Genomic DNA, 19,864 nt, shown 5'->3' with positions numbered 1-19,864 from the left:
CAATAATAATTGAGAAATGCAGGAAGCAAAAATGATTGAATCTTTGGAATGGTTAACCCTCCATCAATGTTTAATGATGTCTGTGACAATTTACAGGAACTTTTTTCTGATAAGGCTTTATCATCAAGTGCAAGATTTACTGCTATCAGTTTTTTTTACTACCCAGATTCATTAAACCTTTTGATGGTTTGTCAAAGTGATGAGGCAGCAAATTGAAGGAGAGAGCTGCAGGTTATACTTTGTTCAAGCTGATTATTGCTGGTAATCTATCAGATGTACAGCTCTTTTTAAAATTTCGAGGCTGCCCCCTGCAGCTCCAAAACAGAGATGTGAGGGTATTCAGGCAGATGTGACCATGGTTTCATTGTAAAGAGATTTTTTCCTCTTAAATCTTAATTCTGAGAACCTTCTGTAATCAAGCAAAATGTGTCTAAACATAGAATAAGCTCTCCTCATCAGTATGAGTCGGTATGACCATCCGCTTTAAAAAGCGCTGCAGGGAATTAATGAAAAAGGCAAAATTTCATGATGAGGTGAGCGAGTTTAACTAAGCTTTGAGAAATGAGACAATGTCGCAGAAAAAGTGTTTGGTGAGTCGAGCAATAAAAGTGTACAGCCCATGACTGTCACAAAGTATAGCAAGAGAAGACAAGTATTTATGATGCATTTCCTTATCTTAGTGGTGCATTACGTACAGTGGGAACCAACAAAAACTTTGACATTAACACAGAATGACAGGCAGCTTCAGGATTTAAAATCTTAACGTGCAGCTGAAGCTAATTATTTTCCACGTGTTGCTGCTCTCGCAGGACAACAGCTTTGAGCAGTTTATCATCAACTACTGCAACGAGAAGCTGCAGCAGATCTTCATTGAGCTGACCCTACGCGAGGAGCAGGAAGAATATGTCAGAGAGGTAAGTTTACACACACACACACACACACACACACACACACACACACACACACACACACACTGGGGAGTGGACATTTGGATAAATGACCCATCAAACCCAGCCTGTGGCCCTGGTAGCGCTCTCTCACCTGCAGCAGTACATCTACATCGTTCAACATGTCAGCAGTCAATTTGCAGTGCTGACATTTCATCATGGCAGGCCCTGCAGCAACAACTCAACCTGCTCATGTCACTCATCTGTTGAACCTCGTGTGCTTTTTCAGCTAAATCTGCATTCTTGCCCTTGTCCCCTATCCCGTCTCTGTCGTCCATCACACCCTCAGTTTGTACCCCCACCCCCCCCACCCCCCCTCTGTGGACTCTCTGGGACGAACGATCCTTCACTCCAGTGAGAGTAAACACTCCCTGTTGTGGGCCTTTAAGCTCTGTTTGTTTTCAAAGCTCCATGTATGTGAGTGCTGCAGCGGTGACCCCCACACCCCTTCCCCCACTAGCACCACCACCAATGATATTCTACTCCTGGCCTCTGTCCAGTATACTGCATGGGAAAATACCACAGCCCTGGAAAATGGAGGGAAGTCCACCAATAAGGAATTTGGCCAGTCACCCATCATTTTAAGCCACACCTTCTTTTGCACCCTCCCCCTCAAAATATCTGTCACATTGCCCATTAGGAGCTGTGAATTAGACTTCGGCAAAGCGGGTTTTTCAGGGGCCAGCGGCCTTTTTGACAAGATGGAAAATGTTTTCTTTTCCCTCCTCGGAAAGGATGTGTGCTCTGTCCTTACTCAGACAATTAGAGAGATGGAGATGGAGATGGAGACAGAGCAGGAGAGAAGGTCTTAGTGGAACCAGCAAGAATAAATGTAGTTATAAAGACCGATGTACCAACATTTAGACTGATTTAATCATTTTTAAGAACTGCACTAAAGTTTCTGATCAAAGAATCCTTAAATAACGAATATGAACCGTAACTTTAAAGAGGCCTTGCCCATTTATTGTTTTTCCTCCAAATTATGTGTTCCCATTAGACCCAACTTCCCCTTGTAAATATTAAGTGTTACAGTATGTGTCTAGACATAATATAACCTCAGTTTTTTACAAAGTAAAATTATAAGGTTTTAGATCAGAGTGAGAGAAACACTGGAGATTAATAAAATACAAGTCTCCTCAGTTCCTCCTTTGCCTCTTTACCAGAGAGTCTTTGCTAAAAGCCACTTACTGTAGGTGGCTTTGTGGCATGGTCCCTTTATACAGTAGACTTCTTAACCTATGACCAGAACAGAAATATAAAAGAAATGATTTGTGTCTTTCTCCATTTACTGCTTTGAGCTTTTTCAACCCTGAGTGTGTAGATGACAGACATCATCACGGCTTTTTAGCATTATACAATTCATCAGACTACCACTAATATGTCCTTTTTTATGAGGTTGAAACAGGGTCACACTATATTGTGGGGTATGTTGTGCTACATCCAGTACCTGTCAGTTACGACTGATAAACTGTCAGCAGATCTTTACTGTGAAGACTGAAGGTACATATGGAGCCTTAATGGGATCCTTCAGGTACTTGACGAAGTGCTCTGTGTTGTGCTGAAACACAGTCAGGTTCAAGAGTGTTATTTCATCTACCACACAAAAGACTTCTGGTTAGTTCTACTTAAAGGTGGAAAAGCTGTTACATCTTTGACCTTCATGTCTTTTGTCACAGGGCATCGAGTGGACCAACATTGAATATTTCAACAATGCCATTATCTGCGACCTCATTGAGAATGTAAGTGACCCTCTCACTCCTCAGAGACCACGCAGATCAATTCAGTGTGAATTCACATTTCAAGTTTGTCTTGGTTATAGAAAACAGCCTTCACTAGATGGCTTTAGATTTGAGTATTCAACATTTTATAAGCATGAACCTGTACTACCTTTCATGTTTACCCACCTTACAATGGCCAGAACCAGAATGGCATCTTGGCCATGTTGGATGAGGAGTGCCTGAGACCTGGGACAGTCACAGACGAGACCTTCCTGGACAAACTGAACACCATCTGTGCTGAGCACCAGCACTTTGAGAGTCGCCTCAGCAAGAATTCAAAGTTTCTCACCGACCACAGCCTGCCACACAGTTGCTTCCGCATCCAGCACTATGCCGGCAAGGTATTGTACTAAAAATAAATCGGTGCACAGAACAATAAGAAATCTGCACAAAGCAAAATGCAAAATGTGTGTTGAAGCTCTACAAGGGGATTATAGAAAACACCAGAGAGATGTTTTATAGCGTTTCTTTCTTTTATCAAGGTGCTGTACCGTGTCGAGGGATTTGTAGACAAGAACAACGACCTGTTATACCGAGACCTGTCACAGGCCATGTACAAGGCCAACCACAGCCTCATCAAACAGCTGTTCCCTGAGGGCAACCCTGCCAAAGTCAACCTGAAGAGACCACCCACTGCTGGATTCCAGTTCAAAGCATCAGTTGGCACGCTGATGAGGAACCTGCAGACCAAGAACCCAAACTACATCCGGTTAGTCCTGTCATTCTTACAGAGGATAGTAGCCGTTACTCTGTCAGGTCAAGATAGTGGCTCTATATCTTGGTCTATTATTATATTGGTTTTTGGTTGTTTTTTTTTTAATATTTGGCCCAAATAAATGACTTCTATCTAGTATGAATTTTAATCTTTGTGAAATCATGTTGACTGACAGATGTAAATGAATTTGTCCACTGATGAGTATTCAGTAATACTTGTCTAGAATAAAAAAAAACGTCTCCAGAACCCATTCAGGTAAATGTTCTTCCATAGAGGCAGCGTAGTGTTGAAGACTGAAAACTAAATTACGCTGTCAGTGTAAGTGATCATGTTCCATACATTAGTCTAGCACTAGTGTGAACAAGCTCTCTTCTTGCCTCCAAAGGTGCATCAAGCCCAACGATAAGAAGGCATCCCACATCTTCACCGAGTCCCTGGTCCGCCATCAGCTGCGCTACCTGGGCCTGATGGAGAATGTCCGCGTGAGGAGAGCCGGCTACGCCTTCCGCCAGGCCTACGAGCCCTGTCTGGAACGCTACAAAATGCTCTGCAAACGGACCTGGCCTCATTGGAGAGGGCCTGCCAGGTAATGGTTGTGTTCAGTCTGAAGCAGTGGCTGACAGTGAAAGTGGCCTTGTTGCTGGGTAGTTGCCAAAACAAATCCCTCCAAGGTTTATGTGAGTGTGGAAACTGTGAAATGCTCCCAGGTGTCTTTAACTGAGGTACTGGACCTCAGACTGCTCCCAGTGGAGTGACTGTGACCAGCACTAATAGACTGTAGTCGGAGTGGTCAGCTCCCAGGTGAGACTGTGTGTGGAGCTGTGTGAACGTGAGTCAGGTTACTGCTGGAAAAAGGGCTCCGATGATTTTCCCTGGAAAAACGAAGGCTCAAAAGGGGGAAATAATCCACTGAATTTCATTTACTTTTTTAGACTGCTATATATCTTTAAGCATGTTATAAATGTAAACATGGCCCTTACATCTTTTTTTTATGAAAATGTGGTGTAGAATTATTGAGGGTTGTGCACCTTTTTTTTTTTTTTTATGATTTCTATCCAAATTTGTTATCACATCATATTTCATTTGTTATCATACACATATTCATTTCATTGTCATATTCATTTTCACTCCACACAAAACCCCTCGTAATGTCCTCTCAGAAACTAGCAGCAGTCTTGTCACATACCAGTTGTTCACTGTTGAGAAGAAATGAACCATTCCCCCTCTGAACTACATGTTGAGACATTTTTACCTTATCTGCCTCCTCCGTCCTGTATCAGCCAGGCTTGCGTGTTTCATCCACTGTGCTGATAAAAGCACCGATTCCTATCTGCTCTACCATACATCGCTATCTTGTTGTTCAGCTATCCCTCTGTGCTTCGTGACGTTTTCGTATTTCCTCCGTCCACATTTTTCTCTTGATATGTTTATTCCTCCTTTTATCAACCCCTCTCTGTCTCTCAAAGCCGGCATCATTTATGCTGCGCTCGTCTTGTTCTCTCTTGCATCCTAAGCCTCTCAATCCTTCTTTACAGTTGTGCTTATGTTGTTTGTGTTCACTTGAAATGTCAAGTTAGCTTTGGGTGACCCCTCTGACTCTTCTGGCTCTCCTTAGGGAAGGAGTGGAGGTGCTGATGACCGACCTCCCGGTTCCAGCAGAAGAGTTCTCCTATGGCCGCTCCAAGATCTTCATCAGGAACCCAAGAACGGTAGAAAACACACGTTTATACGTAGTCAGAGTAGCCCTGTATGTGTTTTTCCAGCCAGCGTTGACATCTGCTGTGTCCTCTACTAGATGAAGATGTGTTTGTATGACTAAAGATTGAATCCAGTGTACTAAGCTGCCCTGTTTTCTCACAGTAAGATGTTTGTAAAACAGGGTGGGCTGCACTCGGAGCCCCCACTTTGGCAATTAGCATGCAACCACCACTCTGAAAACACATGGTTTCACTTAGCCGTCCCATCTAACATGGGAAATGAGCGTCTTTACTCGGCGCTTGCAGGCTCTTCGACTGTTCAAGCCTGCAGCGTTTGAATGGACATTCTCCCCACCCTTGCAAAAGAGCAAACAAAGCTTGGAAAAACATGATCTCATACTGATGGAATTTTCTTTTTTTTTTTTTTCCTCTATAATCGCTTTTTCTATCTGATCAACTTATCTCCATCATATATCTGCAGCTGTGAAATCACTTGCATATAGAGTCTAGTTAAGCAGACTTCCAGACAGTTTTTCTTCTGGTTCTTAATCCAACGTAGCCAAGCCTCAAGATTAATTGTTACCAAGGTTTGGAGAAAATGCAGAACAAGACATGGCTTCCCTGGGCACAATTCTGAGTAAATAGGAGTCGGTATGCAAGCTTGCAGGGTACACTGAGAGTAAGATAAAGTGCGATAAGAATTTGAGGAATTCTTTTTTCCTATATGTGATATCAAAATACTGCACTGGCTTTACAGCAGGACAATAAAATATTGTGCTCTCATCCCTGATGAAGATAAGTCGATTCACACAGGTCATTTTTTATTGTATTGCTCTAAGCTAAAGCAGTAAAGGGTTATTTTTGTCACCTGTGGAAAGACTGGACTTTACTCGATATCGCTCAGATAAAAAAACATGTTTTCATTGATTTTCATCATGGGTTTTTTTTTTTCCTTCTCCTCTCAAACGAGGTTAAAAAGATTTTGTACCCTCCGAAATTAAATTTGATCTTGATACCTGTCGGCTTTCAACAACAGACATCACACTGAGTCTGTATATAAGAGTGTCGTCTTGTTGTCTTGTGTAGTTAATTCTCCTCTCTTCCTGTAGCTCTTCTTCTTGGAGGAAAGGAGGAGGCAATGCCTGCAAGACCTGGCCACTCTCATTCAGAAGATCTACCGTGGCTGGAAGTGCCGCAGTCAGTTCCTGCTGCTGAAAAAGAGTCAGATAGTGGTGGCAGCATGGTACCGCCGATACGCAGTGAGTGTCTTTTTTGAGGAAAACGCACTCAAAATCCTATACAAACCAAAATGAACAGTGTTGTTATTTACCTAATCTCCTCCCTTCTCCATCTCGCAGCAACAAAAGAAATACCAGAGGATCAAGAGCGCCACCACTGTGGTGCAGTCCTACACCAGAGGATGGCAGGTGTGCACCTCATGAATTCACTCTGTTTAGAATGAAATGTAGCAGGAAGCAGAAATTCTGACGGAAACAATATTAAACTGTCTGCTTGTAATATTTCCGGCAGGCTCGCAAACTCCTGAGAGAGCTGAAGTATCAGAAGAGATGTGAAGAGGCAGTGACCACCATTGCAGCCTACTGGCACGGCACCCAGGTACTGATGCATTGAAGTGCAGAGGGGTATTAGAGAACGAGGTGTTTACCTCAATGAGGCATCAGTCTGGCTTTGATGCAGACTTTGTATTCATGTTGAAAAATCCTACTCTGGCCTTAAACACTTGTTTTTTCATCATATGCAGTGTTCCTGGCTAATGCCCCCCCCCCCCAGTTTTTACAAAAAAGATCAGTTCTTTAACAAAGCTCTCCTTGATATTATTGCTGCTGATTCCCTTTAATCCTGCTTCTTTTCCTGATCACACAACTGCAACGTCTCTTTTTTTCTTTCCCCCAATCCTCTTTCAATGCCCTTTCTTTTCCTTCTCGCATTCCTCTACCTGCCTTACCGAACGCCCACCGCGTCCCACCAGGCTCGGATGGAGCTGAGACGTCTAAAACAAGAAGCGCGGAATAAACACGCTGTGACAGTAATTTGGGCATACTGGCAGGGAACCAAGGTATTTCCACCCAGCTGTAGTGTGTCGCTGTCCCAGCTGTCTTGTCATCCCCGTTCACCACGTCCCGTCCCGTCCCATTTTCACTGTGACTCTAATAGTGTAGCAGCCCCTCTGAATGAAAGTCCTTCTAACCATTGGCCTGATTAATGTGCCTCATTGTTGCCTGTCCTGTTTTGCTATTGTAGATGTTACAAGTTGGATTGTCTTAACACGTGTTGGGTTGTCGTTGTTGTGGTTGTTACTATTTATTTCAGTGTTGGCGTTACAAACAAAAACTAGCTTTCTCGACATCTGAAACAAAATTAACCACACTCAGATCCTGAAACGTAGCTCACATGTTTTAAATTTGTGTGTCTTTTGGTTTGATGTCTATCCAATGTTTTCAATTTGTCCCTCCTCTCATGTGATCAAATAATTACTCCAACCATACAGTGCCCACCACACGTGACTTTCATTGTGCTGTTTACTCTGGCTCATGCTGAGAAGACTTTTTTTTAATATATATATATATATACTGATGTCAATATGATGGCACACATGTTGCTACTTTATAAAGCCTCTGTGTGTCGTATTATTACAGCCACTGTGCAGATTTTGTACTGAGAGCATAACACACCATTATCTTGGCAGTATTCATTCTACTTACCAGTGTTACCATCCCAGATATTCTTGGTAGTTAATAATCAATACATTATTTCAAGGTCTAACAGCCTGCTGATAACTATCAATTCAGACTCATTACAGATGCTGTTATTCCGTGAACTTTGTTCTTAACAAACATGATGGCTTCTCATTGGTCAGCATCTTTTATCAAGCTATAAATGATGTAATAGTAACCCAGGCTCTCCCAGCGCAGTAACGTGGCTCCCTCTAAAACCTGAACATATGTCACAGTCACACGACGTGAGCACCACTTACTGTTCGCCTGTTGATGTTAACCACCCACTGTCCCATCGCTTGGCGTCTTTTCGTTGTCTGTCGTCAGTGTTTGCTCATGATGCCTTTTCCACTCCCACCCACTACCTCTCCTGAGACAATTAAGTTATGATTGTCGGTGAAATTAACCTCCTCCACAACTGCCACCGCTTTTCATCAGGCCCGGAGAGAGCTGCGTCAGCTGAAGGAGGAGGCGAGGAATAAACATGCCGTATCGGTCATTTGGGCCGGCTGGCAGGGCACCAAGGTATTTGGGAAGCCTGTCGATTTGACTTGCCGTGACTTGCCGCCTCCATCGACCCTCCCCATCCCCCCACCACCCATAAACCCTGAACATGTGCATCATTCTGCTCAACCCATTCTAAACATTTTATTTCCATTTTAAAGCAGTTGACCATGCTCTCTGACACACACACACACACACAAACCGCACACGCACACCAGGGACAGATGGGTCATATTTTGGGTTTGTTTTTAGCTTCTTCCTCCCGGGTCCATGCCTTACCCACTGCATGCTGCCTGCTCCTGCTGCATGACTTCTTCCTCCTTGTATAGCTGGTGCATGTTTACTCTGCATTGCAGTACTGTTTGTTCTTTTCAGATGGAACTGTTTGGATTCTTTGAGGTGACCTCTGCTGCCTGAGTTGTCCTGACTTTTGCTCTTCTCCTGGTATATTCACTTTAGTTGCACTAAAAAGCACCAGCTCTGTTTCCCTTACAGAAGTTCCCCTGATAAAAGTTCATATGACCCACAGTGTCATATTCGTTTGCGGAGGCTGGAGGCTTTTACAGTCTCTTGATGGTCACACAGGGCTCGTGTGCAGTGTGTAGCTGTGTGTATTTGACGTTTGCTGACCTCAGGCAAAACAGTATCTCCCTCTTCTTCCTCTCATCTTCTCTTGCGTCATTTGTTCCCGCTCTCTTTCTCCTCCCGCCCACCCCCTGAACAGGCTCGCAGGGAGCTGAGGAGACTGAAGGAAGAGGCCAGGCGTAAGCACGCTGTCGCTGTGATTTGGGCCTACTGGCAGGGACTCAAGGTACCTACCAGCCCCACGGCGCAGCTCATCACCAAGTCTGCCACCCACTCATCACCCCTGACCCAACTCCTCCTCATCCCCCTCAACCATCTTTACACTCCTCTTCAGGGAAGCCAGTCTCTGCCCAGTGTTGTGATCACACTTTATCCATTATGCTGGCATTGTTTTAAAGCGTGTGCAGCTTCCTATCCAAAGATCCAGGGGTTAAACACACAGGGACATAAGTAATTATGTGGTAATTGGTTTATATATTAAATCAGTTTTTGTTGCAAGCTTACTAAACTCATTGTTATTTCCACTAAACCATCAAAAATATAATAGTTACCTGGATAATCTAATAATAATCTGGACAAAATTGCAATGAATGCTATACTTAAACAACATAGTCCTTTTTAACCCCGTTCCCTTTGTAGAGCACTCCCTGTGCAACTTGCAGGACTTGCAGCCATTCAATATTTAGTCCTGTGCCACCTGTGTGGCCCAGATAGATGTGTTTAACACAACAACTCTGTGATCTCATTTTAAAGGGGTAGTTCACCCGAATCAGAAGACACACCAGTGTTTAACCCAGTGGTTTCTAGCCATGCAGACATTGATGATTACAATCTCCATTATAATGGGCGTAAATAGAATTTTATTTGAGGCGCTGAAGTCATTGCGAAGATTATATTTGAAAAAAAGAAAAAGAAACCAGGCACTGGTTACTCAAAATAATCCACAGCCCTCACATCCTTGGAACAGTTTCTTTGGTAGGAAATAGGCAAGATGAGACAAGTTTAAATGGTTTGAGGTTAAACTCTTTCCAGTAGTTCCATAGTTTTAGAGGCATTTTAGATAATTATTTAGGGACAGTTGCTACTTTCCTCTTTAGGTTTTTATAGGTGAAAATTTAAACCAACAGAGACTGGCTAACATGGCAGTAGCTGTCAGTTTCTCTCTCTCTCTCTCTCTCTCTCTCTCTCTCTCTCTCTCTCTGTCTCTCTCTCTCTCTCTCTGAACTGTTCAACATCTGTCTCAGTTTGCTTCCTCTGTATCTGTGCAACTAACCCCATATAAAGCACCTCTGTTTTGTCTCACAGCATTTGTTTCACCTGTTATTTCTTTGTCTTTAGGTGTGTGTCCTAGGTTTTGGTGATTATCTGTTGTGTCATCACACTCATCATTTGTTGCAGTGTTAATCTTTTCATCATGTTAATTGACCACCTTGCACCTCACAGTGCACAATGCACCTGTTTACAACTCAGTTTGTGCAATTAAGGTCAGCATGAATGTAATTTGTCATAACCGTCACTGTCTTTTCAGTATTTACTTTGTAGCAGTCCTTGTCATTTTGATTATTTCCCGCAGCTTGGAGTCTGTTTCAGTTGTTCATTGTTTGTGACTAACCAAATGTCTGTTATTTTAGTGTGCTGTGTGTGTATACTGTCATCCTCCTATCAGTGTATTCCTTTTCTTCCCTGCTTCACATCAGACTAATAGGTGAGAACAGGGGACTGACAGTTTATTTATTTTCAACTTTTTTGCCTTAACAGGTCCGCCGAGAGTACAGGAAATTCTTCAGGGCAAATGCAGGAAAGAAGATCTATGATTTCACCATCCAGAGAATTGTAAGCATGGCTGAGAATATTTGCTTGAAACGTTGCTTGAATAAATGTTTTTGTTGGTGTTGTTTTTGTTTTCAACAAACATTACTTAGAATTTGAATTTAATGGCTTTGTAAATGCAGACAAATCAGACTAGGTTCCCTTGCCTTACATTTCTCATATGTGTCCATTTATCCAGATGCAAAAATACTTCCTGGGTCTGAAGAGCACCGTGCCCTCCATGTCACCCATTGACAAGAACTGGCCTGCTCGGCCTTATCTCTTCCTGGATGGAGTCCACACACAGCTCCGGAGAATCTTCCATCTCTGGAGGGTCGGTCTCAAATAACCAGAGCCAGTTCTTTCCTGTTGGATCCATTCAGCCATTGATTTCTTGTGTTATTTCATGATTTATTGAAAAGCAACAGCTTCATACCGGAGCCAACAATAAAGACAGAAACAGTCTTGTAAATAATTGATAAAATATGTACAGAGTACAAGTTTAGCATCGCAAAATCAATAGAATACAATATAAACCTGAAGACGTTAATTACTAAACATGCAATATAGTGCGCAATGAATAATATTTAGCTACAAGAATCTGTTGTTTCAACTTCCCTTATGTGTTCAGTGCAAGAAATACAGGAGCCAGTTCACAGAGGAGAGGAAAGCCGTGTACGAGGAGAAGCTGGAGGCGAGTGAGATCTTCAAGGATAAAAAGGCTCTCTACCCAAGCAGGTACCTGAAATTCACTGGAGCAGGGTGCTGTTTGTTTCATGGTATAGGTACATAAACACAACATCTATCAGGCTAACGTTTTTACTTTTTTCGATAGTTAAGTAGATGACTGAATCTTAAATTCCGTGATAAACACAAAGCATCAGACATCCCATGCGCTACATATTGTGAATGTCTTTTGTCTCAGTGTGAGCCAGCCCTTCAAAGGAGACTACTTGGAGATAAGCAAGAACCCCAAGTATCAGAAACTCAGCAGCGCTATGGATGAGAAGGTTCTGCTGGCTGATGTGGTTAACAAGATTAACCGAGCTAATGGCAAGGTAAGACGGATGACTGGCTCAGTGTTTACCATCCACTTAGCTTGTGTAAGAGCTGAAAAGTCTAAAATATAACCTGTTATTACATTGTGACCTGCTCACTCTTCCACACAGGCCTACTGGAGCACAAAACTGTTAAGTTGTTTTGATGTGCATTTGACCCAGTTGTGCAGCAGTCTGTTTTTGACACCTTAACAACTGGCATTATTTTTTGTCCCGGCAAATAGCAGACATGTCTGGACAGGTGTGTGACGTTTTACTCTTGACCCTGTCCCAGTTTCAAGATCATGAGGCACTTAAAAACGAAAAGAAAATCGCACTTGAAAACCCTGTTACAGTGTGCGCATCCGCCTGTGCCGTAATGTTGACGTGTTGCACGGTGTTAGAAATGACACCGGGTTGACCCGTTTCTGCCCCGGTTTGCAGGGAACAGCTCGAATCTTCCTGCTGACTAAGAAGAGCGTCGTCCTGGCTGACCAGAAGACGGGCCAGGTGAAGGCCAGCGTCCCTCTGCCAGACCTCACTAGCGTGTCAGTCAGCACACAGAGTGACGGCTTCTTTGCACTCAAACTCAAGGAGGTGAGGGAGACCTGTTGTGATGTATAGTTTCAGCGGAAGACATAAGAGTGGTATGAATCTTCTCATCTAACTCAGCAAGAAAACGCATAGCAATGTCCCAGAATGTGGAACTATTCCTTTAAAGGCTGCTGAGACTTTAAAGGGGTTAAACAGCGGTCAGTTTTGTTGTTATTTTGAATATCTATGGATGCTAAACCAAGACGTTAGACCAGACTACGTTTTTGGAAGTGAGCCTGCAGTAATATACCTTCCTCTAAGTGAAACAGATTTAGTCTATTTGCCTAAATGAAATTGTACTGTTGGTTTAAAGGCTCATGGGAAATTTTTAGCTGCAGCAAGTGCTGATTCAAAACTCTTTTTGGTGGTTTTAGTTTTTTATTTAACTTAGAAACACTACAAGTAAACCTACAGTTAGGTTTTTTTTTTCCTGTTAACCAAACCCCAGGCACCTGGCAGACACAGAACACACACAGGCACACAGTTTACACCCACACAAACAAACACAGAATAACAAACAGAGAAGGTTAGAGTTGAATATTGAGTAGCTGCAATACAAAGAACAAAAGATATGAGATGAAAATAATAATAACAACAAACTCAATCAACAAATAAGAAAAAGAAAAAAGACTGACTTCATAAAAAATAATGGAAATAATACTTTTTAGGCTCACTGGGAAACAGCAAAGGTAAATGGTGCCACACTTTATAAAACAGGTTCCCTCCAAAATGTACCTATGTTAAGTATATTGTTTCTCCACTCTCCAGCTTATTGTTGTTCATGAATCACCACTTTTTTTTTTTTCTTTTTTTTTTTTTTATTAGATTTTATGTGCAGTTTTCTAAAGTATGTGATTACAGGGGACAGAAGTTAAGTTTTTTAATGCCAGTTTTATTGTGCTATTTCACATTAGGGGTCAGCTTCAGCCGTCAAAGGAGACTTCTTACTCAGCAGTGAGCACCTGATCGAGATCATCACCAAACTCCACCGCATCGGGGCCACGGCCGCAGACAGGGAGCAGCTCAACATCGACATCTCAGACGAGTAAGGGAGCATGCAGGGTTAAATCATTACGGTCGACGGACGTGATATGTCCTCCACTTGCGCGGCGTTTAATGATGTGGATAATGTTTCTGTCCGACAGGTTTCTGGTGCAGTTCAAGCAGGACAAAGTGTGCGTGAAATTCATCCAGGGAGCCCCCAAGAACGGCAACAGCGCGTGCTGCAAGCGCAAGAACAACCGCCTGCTGGAGGTGTCGGTGCCCACAACGGCGTAGTGCGCCCACCCCTCCCCCCGCCCGCTCTCTCTGCTTCCAGTGCTGCTCCTGAGCGCTCAGGTTGGGAGCGATTTTAAAACATAGAACCACCACCCACTCCGAAACTCTGGTCTCTAGAACCGTCACCCCCCCAGTGCCCACCCTGAGCCCAAAAATGACAGTGCAGTTATTTGGCTTGTTGTGTTGTTGTTTTTCCTTCAGTCTCTTCTTAACAGATTTACTCTGGCACCACTATAGCTGTAACCATGTGCCACTTTCTTTTGGCAAAGAAAGCCTTTATGTGGGTTGCATGCCACAGAAATTTGGTAAAATGTTTCACTGGTTTTTTTTGTAAAACTGGGGTCAAGAGTTGAAGATGGATGTAAAGAAAATCATGGTGGAGCACAAGAGACTTCTGTACACCAGTGGTGATGTTGATAATGATTGTTCTGCCTGTATGGTAAGTCAGTCTTCAGAGAAAATGTCATTATGAGAACGTTGTGATGAGCTTCAGCCTCAACTGGCCTTTACTCATCTTTTTTTTTTTTTAAGCGGCTCTGGCTTTTAAGCACATGGCTTAAAATTTGAGATGAACTGGGAACTTTTGGGCTTGGTCTGTCAGAGTTGAGTTTCTCTGAAGAAAGTGAATACTGCACTTGTTTTCACCTCGGTGTAACCAACAGAGGATGACCTGAAAATGAATTTGATTGTATGATGTATTATTTTCTATATATTTTCTCTCTGGAAAAAAAAAAAAGCACAGTGGGCGGTTGGGAAGTCAAATGTAATTTGCTAGATTATTGTAAAACCACTTTTGTATCTGCAATTCCTATGTGCCATTGAACAGGTCCTACGACTTGTCACATGTCAGTGAACAAATACAAACCATGCAGGTCACTGACCCCATTCACTTTTTGACAACATGAAAGCCAAAGGCTCTTGAGTAGGGGGGCATATCGACCTGTGTTGGCAATATTTTGTAAGTTGTGATAGAACTGCACATGTGATCAATCTCCATTTCATCCAAAAAAGCACAGTTACAGGTTGTGACAATTTCCAAGCTTAATTTCATCCACAGAGTTATTTTAAACTGAATTCATATCCTTAATACGTAGACTGTCATGTATGACTCAAAGAAAACCCTCTCACTTCATGTGGGGCTTGATTTAAAGATACTGACAAAGGCAGTACAGACATTCCAGTGGAGAGTGAAACCCTTGATACTGATATTTTTTTGTGTGCAATAATTAAAACGCTTTGTCTCAATTATTCTCTTTCCGTCAAAACAGTAGTGACAACCCACAGCATTCGCCCTCACTGTACCATAAGCTGTACATAGGCTCTTTAGGCTGTAGCTCTGGCATGGACAAAGGGTTTCTTTAGTGTCCTCATTTTAATTGCTGTGTTTGTGAAATGGCTCTTTTTGCCACTGCAGCTTTGAGTTATTGTAGTGCTTGACCCACTCTGACCTATTGTGTATTTTTTTTTCAAGAGGAAAGACCAAATATTAAGTGCACACATGACCATAGATTCTCCATGTATCTGAAGAAATCAACCAGTTTCAGTTTTTACAACTTTTCAAGGACACTCATGTAAAAAAAAAAAAAAAAAAAAAAAGAAAAGAAAAAAAAATTTGGTATAGGTATGCATATATTTACAGACAAGCCAAATAAGAGTATCAAAGAAGCAAGAGTGCTATATTTTCAGGTATGTTGACTATAATGATCTGTATTTGGATGTACTGGTAGTAGAATTTGTACTGTTGATTTGAAATCATCCAGTTGTTTTTCTTTTCTGGTGACTGTGAGGGAATAACAAAGCCAAACCTGGTCTAGTCCTGTTTTGCAATCCAGAATATCTTGGTTTATATGTTTTTTTGTATTTTTTATTGCCACACACAAACACAGGGACCTGAGAAATCAGTTGTTGCTGTCCCAAAGCACGGGAACGATTGAGCTGAACGCCTGTTTTGATGTATTTGGTCCTTGGCTCTGCACCGTTTCCATGCAGTTTTGCTAAGCTGACATCCCCCTTCCCCCTTTCACTCTCTTCTCTGTTTCGTATTTGAACAGTGGCTAGAACTGCAAAATGGTGTCTGCATTCTTGTGTGCCTAATGTTAACCTGTGCTGAGAGACACAACATGGGAATGTTTCAGTAGAACTCAATGTAACATTTACAAGTAATCTTTTTTAAATTAAATAAAAATCAGTAATAAATAAATGTCATTCTGCGATTCTGTGACACTCATTCGTTTTTTTTGTTCACATACAAGTGTTAATTTATGTATTGGATTCCTGTATGTCTGCAAGTCATCCACATCTACCTATGAGTGACACTTCTGATCCATATTGAATTGATTCAGGGCATTTTCCATTTTGTGCAGAACCTATTGAGCAGCCTTTTATGTAACCCACAGTGTGTAGGCATCATTTGAAATCTCACATCAATGCACCAGATTATTAAATCTCACATTATTTTAAAGGGCCTAGGTTGCTATTTATCAGCAGTGCAGTCCTGGTCATATTATTGGCACCCTTGAATTTCAATGACATCATGCAGAATATCTTCAGAAATGCAAATGAATCAATTTGGTATAACCAGATTTTTTTAATAAAATGCTCAAGGTTAGAGGACAATAGAAAAGAAAACTTACATAACAGTGAAATAATAAAAACATAAAAATGTACCCCCGACACAATTACTGGCACCCTTTTAATGAATTTAAATTAGTTCCTCAAACTAGATAAAACATAAGTGAGACTTCTCTGTCTGAATTTTCATGACCAGTTCACATGAGCAGAATGATGGTTTTACTGCATGAAAAGGGGCTGATTGTTTCCAGTGTCTTTTTGCCACTGAAATTGCCATTGTAAAAAAAACTCAACAAATTCTAAAAGCTACAGGGCAATCATCAAAAACCCTGAAATCCCTGTCTCATTAGTTGGTAAGGTTATCAAGAAGTTTAGCAGTTATAAAAACGCTCTCAGGACATGACACTAACAGGAAACTCAATAAGAGAAGTCTGTGAAGGTCGGTGCAGACTGTGAAAGAAACATGACACAAAGCATCTAAAGAGCTTCAGGCTTCCCTACAGCAACCTGGAGCGGTAGTTTCAGCCCGTACCATATGCCACACACTAAACCTAGTAGGGCTCCATGGGCAAAGGCCAAGGAGGACACCCCTACTGAAAAAAAAGGTATTAAAAGACGAGACTAATGTTTGCAAAAACTTTCAGTCTTTCTGGAATAGTGTTCTAGAGACAGATGGAACTAAAGTAGATGCAGTGCATCAGTTTGTTTACAGGCAACAAAGTGAAGCCCCTGGGGAAAAGAACACTGTAGCTAAAGGTAAAACATGGTGGAGGCTCTATCATGCTGTGCAGCTGCTAGGCAAAACAAAAAAAAAAAAGCTGTGGGGTTCTGAGACAGGAGGCTCTGAATGTATCAAAGGAATGATGAAATCAGAAGATTACCAAGGCATTGTAGTGTGAAATGTGTTACCCAGTGTCATTAAACACGTTTTGAGATTAAAGTCTTGGATCTTTCAGCAAGACAACAACCCAAGGAACACACCCAACAGCATGGGAGAACGGTTGAAAAGGAAAAGCTGGACTGTTTTAAACAGGCCAGCAATGAGTCCTGACCTAAATCCCATTGAAAACCTTATAACAGCTTGAATGAAAAGTTCAGAGGCTGTCACTGTAGCCAAAGTTTCGGCAACCAAATATTAGTGACGGGTGCCAACAGCTGTGTCTGGGGTACATTTTGTATTATTTCACTATTATTATTTTTTTTTCTGTTGTTCGGTCAGAGTGTTGGCTGGGACAGGCAGGCTTACGGGTTAGTAGCATTGGGGCTGGACGGCCATGCCTTTTACTTAAGCAGCTGGACAGATGTTTTCCATCACATCTGGGGAGAGCTGTCCTAGGGTTAAATTCCGCGGCTTGGGGAAAGCTGCCGGCAACAGGTCTCCAGGGAGCAGCCCTCAGATTGAGCACAGTGTGGTAAAAATAGCAAACCATTTTGGGCTGCCCAGTACCCGGTTCCCACCACTCGGAAGTCTGGGAAAGGAAGGAGGAGTCCCATCAGCTTCCCTGTGGATATTCAACCCACAGTGGGAGTGCAAAGGAACTGTACAACACACAATCACATCTCCTGGAGGGCCTGTCAGATTCAAACAGTGAAGCAGATCTACATCCAACCAGCACAACAGGAAGACCGAGGTTTGGGTGATACCTGCGCAAGGTGATCGACGGCTAAATAAAGAACACACCAAATTTTAACAAACATTATTCAAATCTGCTTTGCCTGTCTTTGATTTGCTGGAAACTGAAACAGTGTGCAATTGTGTTTTATTTCTAAAATAGTATGATTATCATTTTCTAAAAGGTGAATGTAGTTTTCACTTCACAGAATGGTGGGTAATTGGAAGTAGAGCACGCTGCTTCTGAGATTGAGTAGTCTTTGGCGACCCCTCATGGATTTCAGATGATACTACAATAAAAAAGATAAAGCAAGAACGCTGCGGCAGGATATGAACAGTTGTCCCGATGGCCTTTTGCTGATCTATAAAGCTGATTTAGCACACATTAGAAAAACAAGACTTACCATTATTTACAGCTCTTTATAACATATACCTTCTTAGTTTCTTAGAATTCATTGGTATATGATACTGTTTTGAAATTTTAGATAATTACTTTTCTATAACATTTCTTGCCAAAACTTGCAGAAACTTTCATATTGTAAGTTGTATAGTGAGCCAGGCAGATGTAGAGCCAGTAAACAACTGGACAACTCTCACTCTCTGGGGATTTCACATCCTGCTCAAAACATCCTGCTGACAATAAAAAAAAATTAAAAAAAATAAAAAAAACGCAATGCATGACAACATTAAGTGTACTTGCAAATATGAAACTCATTTTTACAAAAAGATGCTGGCTCCCGCTCAGGTTGTTGCACCACCTCGCGTCTGTCTGGAGCCGCATTAGCATTCTGTCGACAACACTGTATAATGTGTGCGAGGATGAAAATAAAGCACAAAGGCTGACACATCACCTCGAGTATGCAAAAGTGTACTGCAGTGTTGGATTCTCGCACACCTCCTGATTCTGTTGAAGTGTTGTGACACTTGAAACCTGTCACACCTGTCTCACACACGGAAGATGCAATGCCTCCAGTTTCTTCTTAGTGAAATCATCCCTGTCGAGTGATTGGAGGAGGAAGTGGACATTAGTCAGGATTTTCTCTCTCTCTCCTTCTCCCTCTCTCACTGTCTCTCATAGAAGTGACTAAGCATGAGTAAAATAAATGAAAGCAGTCATGAATGAGTAGAAAAATACACAGTGGCTACTGGTCCCTGACTGTTAAAAATTCATTGCCTGGGGATAAACGTCGTCTGAAAAGTGATGTGCGCCTTGATGCTGCAACAGAGCTTACCTGATGGCAAGAGTCAAGATAAACGGTGGCCTGCAAGAGTGCTGTCTGTGATAATGGCTTATGCTCTTTTCCTGCACCTTTGTGGCATACATCTTTTCCAAGTGTGGCTGATTGCTATCTGTGAGGCCACTTTAACAATTCTCTTAAGTCACCTCAGGTCAAACACACACACACAGGTTACCAAAACTCCACCAGGAAGACTTTAAACAGGGCACCAATACAGATTGTTTTTCTCAGTAATATAAATAGCTGAAATCACTCTTTTTAAAAAGTTTTGATCCATATTTAATCTCTCAGTCAAATCATTTCGAAATGTATCTCATATCTTGTGATGTTTCCTTTATGCTCAGGCTCAGATCTTGAGACTTCAGCACACTCTGATTTTCAAACAGGTCTGACATGAATGTAATGTATTTGTGTAGTTATACAGCACAGGCACAAGGGGCAAGTCAAATCCAACTTGTGAACCCAAGAATAAACTCCCTTAAAGAGCACTGATTTTCAGAGTAGGTGTGACAGAAGGAAACTTTCAGTCTTTTCACAGCTCAGTCAAGAAGCTAATAACTCAGTGAAGAAATTGCTATGACCAACGTAATTTGGGTATATTTAATGTTGATGTGGGATGCAATGCAATGCAGATACTGAATACATGAATTACTCATCACCTAGTTATTCGTATTAAGCTTTCCTTGCTTTGACATTTTGCATCGCCAGAGGAGGTTTGCATGTTTAACCTGTTTATCCCAAATAAACCACATAACATTAAACTC

The 19,864-nt window shown here is 42.0% G+C and overlaps 1 protein-coding gene across 9 annotated transcripts in view; it reads left to right on the top strand.

Annotated features, from left to right (window-relative positions):
- Positions 1-14,402, top strand: part of myo1b (myosin IB) — a 57,126-nt gene extending 42,724 nt beyond the window's left edge. For 2 of the 9 annotated variants that reach the window (XM_022740437.1, XM_022740435.1), the window contains 18 exons: positions 810-914; positions 2,624-2,686; positions 2,866-3,066; positions 3,208-3,434; positions 3,826-4,026; positions 5,056-5,149; positions 6,247-6,396; positions 6,496-6,564; positions 6,668-6,754; positions 8,311-8,397; positions 9,101-9,187; positions 10,720-10,794; positions 10,970-11,104; positions 11,402-11,508; positions 11,696-11,828; positions 12,252-12,404; positions 13,316-13,446; positions 13,547-14,402. In XM_022740437.1, coding sequence (XP_022596158.1) covers positions 810-914; positions 2,624-2,686; positions 2,866-3,066; positions 3,208-3,434; positions 3,826-4,026; positions 5,056-5,149; positions 6,247-6,396; positions 6,496-6,564; positions 6,668-6,754; positions 8,311-8,397; positions 9,101-9,187; positions 10,720-10,794; positions 10,970-11,104; positions 11,402-11,508; positions 11,696-11,828; positions 12,252-12,404; positions 13,316-13,446; positions 13,547-13,679 — 2,238 coding nt within the window. In that variant the 3' untranslated portion in view covers positions 13,680-14,402. Of the gene's footprint in view, positions 1-809; positions 915-2,623; positions 2,687-2,865; positions 3,067-3,207; positions 3,435-3,825; positions 4,027-5,055; positions 5,150-6,246; positions 6,397-6,495; positions 6,565-6,667; positions 6,755-7,127; positions 7,215-8,310; positions 8,398-9,100; positions 9,188-10,719; positions 10,795-10,969; positions 11,105-11,401; positions 11,509-11,695; positions 11,829-12,251; positions 12,405-13,315; positions 13,447-13,546 lie in introns of all 9 variants that reach the window. The other 7 variants (XM_022740436.1, XM_022740442.1, XM_022740439.1 and 4 more) reach the window with 4 other exon arrangements.
- Positions 14,403-19,864: the final 5,462 nt, after the last annotated feature.

The sequence above is a fragment of the Seriola dumerili genome, unplaced genomic scaffold, assembly GCF_002260705.1.
Source record: "Seriola dumerili isolate Sdu_G_001 unplaced genomic scaffold, Sdu_1.0 BDQW01000052.1, whole genome shotgun sequence".
NCBI classification, from domain to species: Eukaryota; Metazoa; Chordata; class Actinopteri; order Carangiformes; family Carangidae; genus Seriola; species Seriola dumerili.
Note: the sequence above shows the minus strand (reverse complement) of the source record. Positions and strands in the feature narration are given on the sequence as shown.